Raw genomic sequence first — 12,486 nt, forward strand, 5'->3', positions numbered from 1 at the left:
GCGCGTAGAATCCCCAGTACTCTGTATCGCCAGTGTCTATTAACAGAGAGGCAAAGTAATGAAAATATCTAAAATGCTTTAGCATGAAGACCTTGCATCTAACCACCGTTTATCCTGATTATCCTGAACATGTCAGTGATTATCTAGAGAAGTAGCCCTCACACCTGTATGTACCTTCACATCTCTTGGAGGATCTTGTTAGCATGAGGATGCTGATTCAGGACATCTGAGGTGGAGGCCGAGATTCTGCATTTCTGACAAGCTCCCAGGCGATGTCCAGGCTGCTGAGGTCCGTGGACTTTGAACAGCACGTGGGTGCAGCATTCCTTGCCTCCCCGAGTTCCTGCCCTGGCATATCCATGGGGTGTATTCCCGTAGGCACACTCGCTCATGGGCAGACATGCATTGCACATCCGTCCACCCAAGCCCAGCTGCCATCTGGACAAGTTCAGGCGTTGCTCTAGGTGCGAAGATCTTGCTGCTCCATTACCTTGCTCACCTCCGGCCTCTCCCACCACCTGCCCCCCCACGCACCCACCTTCGACTCTCTTTTCATCGCAGGAGAAGCTGCATCCTGGGGTGGTTTATTGCACAGCCTCTGCCACCAGATTGCCTCAGTTCAGAACCCAGATTTCCCACTTACAAGTGGGGTGACCTTGAACAAATGATTTCATTGCTTTGTGCCTCGGTTTCCTCGGGTGTAACATGGAGATGAGAAGAATCGTACGCAGGTTGGAGGGTTAGTAGCAGGATGAAATGTTTTTGTATATTCCCTTCCCATTGACAGGGGCCAACTACACAGCAACTCAGAACAGTGACACACACGTACTTAGGGCTGAAATTTACTCTCATTATTGAGCGCTGTCAGCCCCTCCCCCTTCTCCCTCTCAGATGGCTGCCTGGCCCCTCCCTGACCGCTCCTCTTCCTCCCTGTCCTCTATGTGATGCCACTTCCCCTCAGGCTTCCAATCTACCCTTCTCTAATGACTGCCCTGCCCACGTCCCTTCCTCTTCATGTTTGGGGGTTCAGGGAGCACCTGTTTGCCAGTGACCCCCAGATCTACTGCTGTAGTCCGACCTTAACCCTGAACCCCAAGTTTGTGCTTCCAGTTCCCTCCTGCTAGCTTGTGCTGCTTGAATGCTGACGGTGCAGGGTGTTCAAAGCCAGAGTCATTACCCTTCCACCACTTGCTGCTCTTCCTGTGTGTCCAGCCCCGGGTCACGAAAGACATCACTGGCCTTCAGGTCAAGACCCTCCCTGTCACCCCTTAGCTCCTCCTTTGCCTCTGTGGCCTCTGATCCATGTCCACCTCACCTCCTGTGTCCCACGTCCCTTTCCTGCTCTTGTCCCCTCGGCCGGCCCCCATCCCCTCACCCCCTCGGTGTGTGGCTGACATCTTTCTAACTCTCTGCCTACCCTCACTCCACTGCCTCCTTCTCATAGCCACCAACATCTTGCTAATCTGAAATCTGGTCCAGTCTGGATAGGATAGGCCCTCAACACCTCTCGAAAAATATCCAGTCTGGCCCCAGAGAGCCTACATGTCCAGCTCCTCTTCTGGATATTCCTTGCTGAGTACACCCAACAGCACCGCCCAGCTCACCAAGCCCTGAAATCCACAGCAGCTCTGTCCCCTGCCTGGGATACCCTCTCCCCTCTTAGCCAGTTAATTCGCCTGCCTCCTTTTAAGACCCAAAACAAATACTCACTCTTTATGAGGCCGTCCTGCCTTTCCCTCTTTCCCTTCTGTCCCCCAGTGCAATCTGATCTACGTTGATGACAGCGTGTGTCGCTCTGCACAGTAGCCATATCCCCTCGCACCCACCTAGCCCTGAATCCGAGCCCATAGGAAACACCCAACAATATACCAAAACCTGTTGACTGAAGGAACGACCCAACCGTAAATCTCCCTTTCAAACTGGGACAAGCCTGAAGCAGAGTCCTCCTCCCTGAGTGGGCCTGTGGGCAAGGGCGTGTCCGGCTCACCTGGGTCCTTCACCCAGGTTGGCCTATGCGTGCTGCTGCTTAGACTTCTGCACATCGATCGATGGTTACGAACAGGAATGTTCGTGCAGACCCCGAGTGCGGCTGGACCCCTTCAGCCCCCTCACCGTTGTCCCCCGACCCTCTGGTCTCCGGCAGGTGTCTTCTTCACTTTCCACACCTTCCACCTGGAGAGTGGCCACGACTACCTCCTCATCACGGAGAACGGCAGCTTCACCCAGCCGCTGCGGCAGCTGACGGGCTCGCGGCTGCCGGCCCCCATCAGCGCCGGCCTCTACGGCAACTTCACCGCCCAGGTCCGCTTCATTTCCGATTTCTCTATGTCCTACGAAGGCTTCAACATCACCTTCTCAGGTACAGCACTTGAGGGTCCCTCGGGCGAAGAGGGCACTCTGTGCCCACCCCACCCCACCCCCACTGTCAGCCTCTGGTCTTCCCAGCAGATGGCGCTGGTCCACTCCCTAACCTCTACGAGGGGAACCTCACTGCTGTGACAGAAGGTAGTTGGTTTAGATACAAGGACGAACATTCCTTGTAATGGGCTTGGAAGGAATTAGCAGATCTGTGGGGGGAATCTCCTTCTGTGAAGATGTTCAGGGTTCTCTCTGAATGTGACCGACCCAACTGATGGAAGTAGAGGACCTCACAGAAGTCCCTTCCGGCCCTAGTAAGTCCAGATCCTTCTTCTGATTCCACTTTCACTACTTCACAACCACAGCAATTTCCAAAAACAAAGGAAAAAAGAAGGGAGATTGAAATTAACACATCGCAGTGTTTTAGTCTCATTCGGAGACTGCTTCACCAACGCTAATTTAGTAGTGATGGATAGTTTTCACTGTGTTTAGGAATCCTGAAAAGAAAGCTTTTCAGTTTGCATTCAGGGAGGAAAGAGGACCCTTTGCTCCTCTGCGGCTCGTTTCACTTGCTCCCAGAGCATCCTCCTTCCCATTCAGGAGCAGAGGTAGCAGGTAGATTTTCCTGGGATGCACAAGAGATATCTGACCTCTAGAAAATGGGGCATGGCCCCGCTCAGCCCCACAACGTCCCTCCAGCAGGTGCCTCCTGCCATGTGCTGACTGATGGGACATATCCAGCCAATCTGCCTTGTGCCTGCATGCGTGCTAAGTCACTTCAGTCATGTCCAACTCTTTGCAACCCTATGGACTACAGTCCACCAGGCCCCTCTGTCCATGGGATTCTCCAAGCAAGAGTACTGGAGTGGGTTGCCGTTTCCTCCTCCAGGGGATCTTCTCCATCCAGGGATAGAACCCACATCTCCTCTGGCTCCTGCATTGGCAGAAGGGTTCATTACCACTGAGCCACCCCCTTCTGCCTTATCCCGTCTGTTTCTCCCAACCACACGGAGCCCTGGGGTACAGTGTCCCAGAAGGGCATTGCCCATGAGGACAAGGGGAAAGGTACTTCTGTGTCATCACTAGAGACATAGTCAGTAGAGACAGGTCCCTGGTCCATCAGTGCCACTCCGTCACACTTGCCATCTGCCTCAAGTGTCAGTGTTCCCGAGACACAGCTTTCACCGAATTCAGCTCTCGGGTTCTTTTTCCGAATGTAAATTGCCCTAGGCTGAGTCTTGCATTCTGACCCCTCTAGAACCAGGCTGAATTGAATTGAATTGGCTCGGTATCCAGGGAGAAAGAGGCAGGAGGGTCTGCAAGCCTGAAGCTGGGGTTCATGTGGAGATGAAGGGTTAGAGGAGGGACAGGTCAGCCTCATAAATACCCTTGGGAAGCAAGCCTCCAGAAACACAGTGCCCTCTCCCACTCCTCCTGGCTAGGAAGCGCTCAGACCGCCTGGAGCACAACCTGCCTGTTCTCACCGGCCCCTCTCCCTCAAGTTATCTCTCCTTCTCTCCTTGCCTTTCGTGGATCCCTGCATATCCTGTGCCTCTGTCTGTCCTCCTCTCTCACCCACTTCTCCCTGACGTCTTTGTCTGTGTTCCCCTCCTCTGTCTCTGACCCCGGCTCTCTTGCCTCGCTTCCAGAGTATGACCTGGAACCCTGCGAGGAGCCCGAGGTCCCAGCCTACAGCATCCGGAAGGGCTTGCAGTTCGGCGTAGGTGACACCTTGACCTTCTCCTGCTTCCCCGGGTACCGTCTGGAGGGCACGGCCCGCATCACGTGCCTGGGGGGCAGACGGCGCCTGTGGAGCTCGCCTCTGCCAAGGTGTGTTGGTAGGTGGTCACGTGCTTTCATTTTGCTTCACTAAGGGGGTTGGCCGAACGTTAGTCAATTGCTGTGAGGTGGTGGAACACACATGGGCCAAGAGGCCAATGGGACTGGGTTGAGAAGTGTCTTAGCACACGGTGACCTGCAGTGGGACCTTGGGTGGGTGGCCTCCCCTCCTTCCACTCCAGCCTCCTTATCTGTAGAGGAAGGATGGCAGTCAACACCTGCTTCATGGGCTGTTTGGTAGCCTCAGCTGACCTTTACAAAGCTGGTCCACAGGAGGCCCTTTGATGAAATCAACTTCTGTACTGTTAACTCGCAGCCTTAATGCACATTCCCATGGCTTATAGAGGCCTCTTGCAGAGAAATCTGGGTGGAGCGTGGGTGGACCTATGGGAAGGAGGTATGACCTTTGCCCATGAAGAGTCTCCATATGGTGGAAGAGAGGGCTGATTTTACTGGTTCACTGAGGGTGCTAGCTTTTGAGACTTTCCAGAAAGACTCCATCCATTCAACTGGGGAGGAGAGAGGGAGGAGGGAAGCAAGAGTTGAGTTCATTTCTAGAGCACCCATTGCAGTCAGACATGCTTCTAGATGCTGGGAATATAAAACTGAACATCACAGAGGAAGCCTTTCCACCCCTGGTCTCACATTCCGGTGGAGGGAAATGGGCTATAAGCACATGGATGTGTAGCGTGGCAGGCAGTGTTGAGGGTTAGAGAGAAAGATTAAGCCAGCTTAGAAAGTGTGGGAGGTGTTTATAAAAAGATCAGGAAAGGCTTCTCTGATGGGTTAACAATATATAGTAGAGATCTGATGGCATCCGAGGAGCTAATTCATGGGAGACGAGGGGGCCAAGTGCCAAGGCCCCGAGCCACAAGGATGCTCACTGCTTCAGGAACAGCTCGGAAGCCATTCTGGAGTGAGCAGTGGGTAAAACAGTAGATGATGAAGTTAAAGAGGTAGCTGGTGGAGTTGAGACCAGGAGCCCTATGACCCAAGGCCCTGCCGGCCTCCTTGCCAAGGTGCTGGAGAAGGCTCTTCAGAGCCCCAGGCCCAGAGGGTGGAGAGAAGTGGGGTGATAACTCCAGGGAGCTGGGACAGTATAAAGTTCATGCCCTGCTTGCTCGATACTCACACCGTGGGGTAGATGGACACAGGCTGGCTCAGTGGAGTACTTACCATGCTCACTGTTAGCCGCTAGGAACTCATGTTCAATATTAAAGAAAACCCCAATATACCAAACAGATCGAGACAGCACTGCACTGACCAAAACAGGGGTTGGTGTCTTGAGGGTGCATGAGGTCAGCCTTACCTGAGACAATGCCACAGAGCCCTGGGGGCTCTGTAGGGGATAGTCATAAACTGAATGGCAAGATGGGCTGGGCTTAGGCTGGCCGATCACATGGGCCCAAGGTCAGTTCTCTGCTCTGCCATTTACCAGCCACTGGATCTTGGGCAGGCCACCCAGTCCCATCGGCCCCAGCTTCTCTGTATTTATAAAGCAGAAATAGCAATACCCAGCCCACAGGTTTTACTCCAGATTAGAAGATATGATTTACATAAACCAGCTGGGTGCCATATGATTATCATCCTTTCGCCAATAACATTTTTATCATTATTTATCAATGACCAACAACCAGGAACCTTGCACAATCTCAGAGGGGAAGCGTTAAGACAAATAGATAAAGAATCCCATTTTTGATCAATTAAGTGATCTCAAAGTTTATTCTTTCTCCCGTAATCATCCCCCCCAGAGCAGCAGTCTCCAACCTTTTCGATATCAGGGACCTGTTTCGTGGAAGACAGTTTCTCCACAGACCGACGTGCAGGGCATGGTTTCAGGGTGATTTAAATGCATTACATTTGTTGTTCACCTTATTTTTATTATTATTACATCAGCTCCACCTCAGCCCATCAGGTCTTAGACCCTGGAGGTTGGGGACCTCTGCCCTAGAGCATCCGGCCACCCTAACCTGTGCATACATGCAGACACACATGTAGCTCCCACTGGATGCTAGCAACTCCTCTGTTCTTTGGAAAAATGTCTTCAGCTCAGTGGTTCTGAGGGGAGTTTTTCCTGAATGGGATTATCCAGGACCACAGATGCGCACACGCCCTAAGCTCTCACCTCATTGATCTCATTCCATAAACTCATTCTGTAACTTATTATTCCAATTACTGTTTGTTCATGGCACCTCACAATATTTTCATTATTCCATTTGTCTTCTGTTTTGTATGTATTAATACTGCATAGCAATTATAATCACGTCTAATTACCACCAGCCCTGCAACAGCCTCAGGCTGGAGGTATCATGGGAATGCCCACTCGGGAGATGCTCCCAGTTGTCATATGCACTGGAGGTGTAAATTGGATGACTTACCAGGAACATGCCCCGCTGAGAAGAGATAAACAGCTCTGGGCTCTAATTCATGGTGTGGTGGGCAACACAGCAGCCCCTGACCTCAGGGTCCCCTAATCTGGATGTGGAAGGGACAGCCCTGACCCCAGACGACCCCATTCTGCAGAATGACCCTGTCCTTGGGAGCTCCATGTGATGGAGCAGGCCTAACTCTCCACCTCAGAGGTTGCCCCAGACTGAAAGACATGCCACAGCCCCTGCCCTTAATGAGACCTCTTCTCACGGGATGACAGAAGTCAAAGATGCCTGAATCAGCTGCAGTACTTTCCAGCACAGATGACTGTGTGTTTCTCTGGAATGTTTATTTGTTTTCATTTATGCTTGTGTTTGACTTTTCAATGCATCTGCTCACCTCCCCTAATACTTCGGAAGCTCTCCCAGGAGCCAGCGCCATGTCCCTCTACCTCCTGGACACTCCCTGGTGTCCTGGAAAACGGCCTTGGCAGAGGGGTCCATCTGAAGCTGTTGGTCCCCTTTCCCTCCCTGTCGAGGAGTTGTGCATGTGGGACAGAGGATTGAGCCATGCTGGGGCTCATGCTGGGCCTCTAGCTCTTGTGCAGCAAGCCATGGGCAGGAAGGAAGTACAAAACTACACCAAGGCCCACGTGCAACGAAAACCAACTCTCAGGAACTAGGTGGTGAGCAAGAGGCATCAGGAACAGTGAGGGCACTGTGAATGTCAGGCAACTAACACATGCTTCCCAGGAAGCTTCATGGGCTCCCTGACAGTCCCAGAGCCTGGGCAGTTAGGGTTCCAAATGAAAGCAGATAAGCTATGCAGATTCATTGGGTTAGATGGGGAGAGAAAGGAATAATACTTGTTGAGGGCCTACTAGGTGCTATGTTGTTATTCAGTTGCTAAGTCATGTCCAACTCTTTGCTACCCCATGGACTGCAGCACACCAGGCTTCCCTGTCCTTCACTATCTTCTGGAGTTTGCTCAGACTCATGTCCATTAGTCAGTGACGCTACCTAATCATTTCATCTTCTGTCACCCCCTTCTCCAGCTGCTCTCAATCTTTCCTAGCATCAGGGTCTTCTCCAAAGACTTGACTCTTCGCCTCAGGTGGCCAAAGTATTGGAGCTTCATCTTCAGCATCAGTCCTTCCAATGAATATTCAGGGTTGATTTCCTTTAGGATTCACTGGTTTGATCTTGCAGTCCAAGGGACTCTCAGATGTCTTCTCCAGCAACCCAATTTGAAAGCATCAATTCTTTGGTGTTCAGGCTTCTTTATGGTCCAACTCTCACATCCTTACATGACTATTGGAAAAACCATAGCTTTGACTATGAGGACCTTTGTTGGCAAAGTAACATCTCTGCTTTTTAATACACTGTCTAGGTTTGTTATAGCTTTCCTTCCAAGGAGCAAGCGTCTTCTAATTTCATGGCTGCAGTTACATTTGCAGCCAGGTGCAAACCACTTCCTATATACTCACCTGCTGCTGCTGCTAAGTCACTTCAGTTGTGTCCCACTCTTTGTGACCCTATGAATCATAGCCTGCCAGGGTCCTCTGTCCATGAGATTCTCCAGGCAAGAATACTGGAGTGGATTGCCATGCCCTCCTCCAGGGGATCTTCCCAACCCAGGGATTGAACCCTCATCTCTTATGTCTTCTGCATTGACAGGCAGGTTCTTCACCACCAGCACCACCTGGGAAGCCCATATATTCACCCTTTTCATCATAAAATTTCATAGCTGAATCCTCTCTAGCTTTATGTGGATGCTGTTATTGTCCAGATGGAGGCAGATGAAGAGACTGTGGTTCAGAGAGTTGGTATAACTGGTCTGTCTGTGTCTAAAGTCCGTGCTCATCCCACTGCACCACATGCCATTCCCTAGACAGAAGGGAATACCGTGTGACCCCAGAGATGATGGAGAGCTGCTTCAGAGGGCTGCCGACGTGATGGGACTGAGTAATAATACATGTCTAAATATGCACATCCTTCAACACATCCTGCCCAAATACCCACCTTCATCAGAGGGCACCCAAAATATATCCACACTTTCGAAATAATATCCACCTAAAGTATCAGCAGCCCCCAGGGTTCCTGTCTACCACCCCCGCTTTAGTTTTATGCCCTAGCCCAACACATTCATTACACATGTTTGAACACTTTGTAAACAGGCTGAGTTGAAAGTACTGCAAAGCGAGATTTCTCCTCCAAGACAAATGATGGCTGTCTTATTCATTTTGAGCTGCTGTAAGATAATACCAGCATGTGGGTGGCTTCAATGATGAACATTTCTTTCTCCCACATCTGGAAGCTAGCAAGTTCAAGATCAAGGTGCCAGCAGGTTCAGTGTCAGGCGGAGGCCCTCTCCTTGGTTTCCAGATAGTGGCCTTCTTGCTGTATTGTCACACAGACTGGGCTCTGGTCGGTTCCTCTGCTGTTAAGGGCACTGATCCCACCATGAGGGCTCTCAGCCTCATCATATCTGGGGATCTGGGCTTCAGCATAAGAATTTGTCAGGGAGACACAAACGCACGGTCCATAGTAATGGTTAAGGTAAAGTCTTAGGAAACTGAAGCTGGTCCTGAAATGAAAAGAACCCAGGGAGTAGGGCTGGATGAAAAAGTAGGGACTGGTGGGTGGAACATGATCACTACCTTTAAAGGTCTAAGGAGCAGCCCTGGGGCCAAGAGAACACACAAAGGTGCAGCTAAGCCCACAAGAGGCTCCACTCGGAGTTTTCTTGCATCACACGCTCCCTTCACCCTGCTGTGGCCTAGGGTACTCCAGGCTTAGACAAGCGGAGCTGAATGTGTGGTCAGCAGCCCCTTGGTTGACCTCAGGACCCTTCTAGCCAATGACTGTGCCTAGAAAAGGGACACCAAGGAGCAGTTTGGAGAAAGCAGACTTGCTGCCATCAACTTCAGAGACTTGCTCCAGACTCCCCATATGTCCAGACAAATAATGGACCTGCCATCTGGACGTGTATTTATGTCCTTCCAGAATCTAATTATTTTTAGAGCTGTCCATCCTCTGAGGTCAGTGTCCTCCATGTTTATTCATTCATTCATTTGGCAAATATTTATTTTACAGACAATCTGGGTTAAGCCATGCAAATTCATGGATTCATTAAGCATGACCCTGACCTTCAAGTAACTCACAGTTTGGGTAGGGGGTACAGGCAAGTAACAAGCTATCAGGGTGCAATCTGGTAGATGCTCTGCCACAGGGGAGCCTAGGGAGTGGCTTCATAATTATTGAAGCCCCTAGGGAGCCAACTGCAGAGTCTGTCAGCATGTGACCTGCCCTGAGATACCTCCTGCCCCGGCGCCAATTGAACGGGTGGGTGCTGAGGGTGCAGAAATATGACCACGTCCGAAAGCATCCGCTGTGAAGTGGAGGAGAGAGAAATGTTAACAAATAAGACAAGTACTAAAAATAAAGGTATGGGAACAATTGGGAACGAATGACTAATTCTGGAGGAAGAGACAGATTTTGAGAGGAAGGTGTGAATTCATTAGCTGTTGCACGAAACAGGGTTTCCATGGGTCTGTGCCAAACCTTTCTCCAGAGCCTCAGAGGCCCTAAATTCTAGGATCAAGAGGGTTGAGTTGTCAGCCCCCTCCTCTTCTTGAATTGAGAGACAGTCTAAATTGCTAAGTACCAGAGTCTTTATCTTTAAAACAGGGACGATAATCAGTTTGTGATTAATGGCTGAAACATTTTTGTAAAGCTTGGGAGATGCTAGGAATTATTATTCAAATTTGTCCCCCTTCGTTGCTATCCTCTGATACTGAAAGGCTGCATCCCTCCTCACTTGGTTGCCCCCAGCTTCCCCTGATGCCCTCCTTGGTCGTTTCTGTTGCTATGATACTATATGGGCAGATGGGAGAGTAACTGCTTCATGACACTTTAAAAGTAACGGGTGACTGGTGGGTTCGTTTCTATTCCTGAAGAAGAAAGACAAACTGAAGGAGAGAAGTAAAGGGACCAAGCAGAGCTACAGGTAGTCTGGTGTTAAAAAAAAATACTTTGATTAGCAGTCCTGTAGACAGGCAGACAAATGGGCAGGTGAACAGGCACTTTGGCGGGTAGAGAGGCAAGCGACTTGTCATCTTTTGAGGTTCTCCAGCACTGTGTGTTGTGTCCCGGATGTAGCCGGCTGGCATTAATCTGTTATTATTGTGATTCTGTTTCCAGCTGAGTGTGGGAATTCGGTCACGGGCACTCAGGGCACTCTGCTGTCCCCCAACTTTCCTGTGAACTACAGTAACAACCACGAATGCATCTACTCCATCCAGACCCAGCCAGGGAAGGGAATTCAGCTCAAAGCCAAGGCATTTGAACTCTCTGAAGGAGATGTCCTCAAGGTAACACTGAGAGATGTCACAGTGTACACATGTTACGGGCTGCAAAAGTGTGGTCACCATGCTCGTTTATCTCTGTGCGAAGGACTTAGCTTCTCTTCTTCCCTTTTGAGTCCCAAGATATTGTCCTCACTCATCCGGGAGAAGTGAGAGCCTAAGAGAGAAGGGTAGATGCATGTACTCTAAAGAACGTGGATTTAGAGTTTGCTTAGGAGCCGACTGCTCTCAAATATGTATGCAATGGAGTAGGGGTAGTAGGTCAGTGGATCTGGTTTTCCATTATGAACTCTGGCCGTCAACCTCGATAAGGAAGAAATCATAAATACGTGTGGATACTGTCTGTTTTCATGTACATTTCTTCATGTGTGTGCATCTGTGTCTGTGTGTGTATTTGGTGTGGGGGATCTGTGTCTATGTATATTTGTGTTTTGTGTGGGTGCATCTGTGTATGTTTTGAGTCTATGTTTCAGTAAATGACTTGGCTGTTTCAGCAGCTTCAGTGTCCCGTGGTGGGGGTCTACATGTGGCAGTGGGGTTAAAGAAAGTGAACTCAGAATCTCCATAAGTGAAAGGACTTGGACTAAAGAAAGGCTTATAGAGAGGGCCTTGTTAAGACACTGAGCATACATATGACTTGTGTTTCTTTGTGTGTGTGTGTGTGGTTAATTGTGTACCTCCAATAATACATGATGTGTGTATGTGTGTAAGCAAAGACTTGACTCAAAGAGGTGCCTTATTAAAATGGACTATAAGGAAAATCTCACATGGAGTAGGTTCATTTTCATCCTAGGCTAAGAACTTTTGTTTTTTTGCATATTCTAGAATAGTTTTATTCCCTGTAACCAGAGAAGTCTAGACGTTAGCAACAACCAAAGGTCACGGCTCTAGAAAATCCAGAAAGAAACCATTAAGCAATCCCCACCCCTTAGGACTCTCTCTAGATATAATGAGTATACTGTGCTTTGTGTATAGAGATGCTACTCTTGACCCTCCCATCTGGGGCATGTGTTTCTGTGTGTCTGGAAGGTTTTTCTCAGTCTTACCTAATTGTTCTTGAACCCAAGAGGCCATACTATGAGATGACCATTTGGGACCAGATACGTCTGAAATAGAACAGAATATGGTAGTGGCCCAGGAGGGAATGGGGCCCTATCATTGGTTCCTTCAGCTTTACTCTTCAACCTCGGAACTCCCCAGACACAGAAAAGCAGTGTGCATCTCCCCATAAGTGAGCAATACCCAGGCCCTGTACTTTCCAAGGGCGATGTCTTCAGGCATCCCCCTTGACCTCAGTGTTCTCCACTCACTTCTTCATCACCTACAGCAGAGCCTCAGAGGACACACCCGGGGACAGCAAGGCCAGGGTGACTTCCTCGCTCTAGCACTCCAGATGGAAGTGATGAAAGCTGGACAATATGGAGCACATCTTAGAGAAAAGCTGTTGTTAACCATGCAAAAAAAAGAAGGCATTTTTGAGGCATAACATAATTTTCAGATTTTAAGGGGAATGTGAGCAGAAGTTTTGTGCATGTGGCCTGACGGGATCAGCA

General features: G+C 49.8%; 1 protein-coding gene across 1 annotated transcript in view; it reads left to right on the top strand.

The window, feature by feature from the left end:
• Positions 1-12,486, top strand: part of CSMD2 (CUB and Sushi multiple domains 2) — a 667,647-nt gene that overhangs the window by 461,012 nt on the left and 194,149 nt on the right. The window contains exons 20-22 of the mRNA XM_081490945.1: positions 2,144-2,359; positions 4,008-4,196; positions 10,770-10,939. Of these exons, the coding sequence (XP_081347071.1) occupies positions 2,144-2,359; positions 4,008-4,196; positions 10,770-10,939 (575 nt within the window). The remainder of the gene's footprint in view (positions 1-2,143; positions 2,360-4,007; positions 4,197-10,769; positions 10,940-12,486) is intronic.

This window comes from Giraffa tippelskirchi, chromosome 5, assembly GCF_054371585.1.
Source record: "Giraffa tippelskirchi isolate mGirTip1 chromosome 5, T2T-mGirTip1v1.2.pri, whole genome shotgun sequence".
NCBI classification, from domain to species: domain Eukaryota; kingdom Metazoa; phylum Chordata; class Mammalia; order Artiodactyla; family Giraffidae; genus Giraffa; species Giraffa tippelskirchi.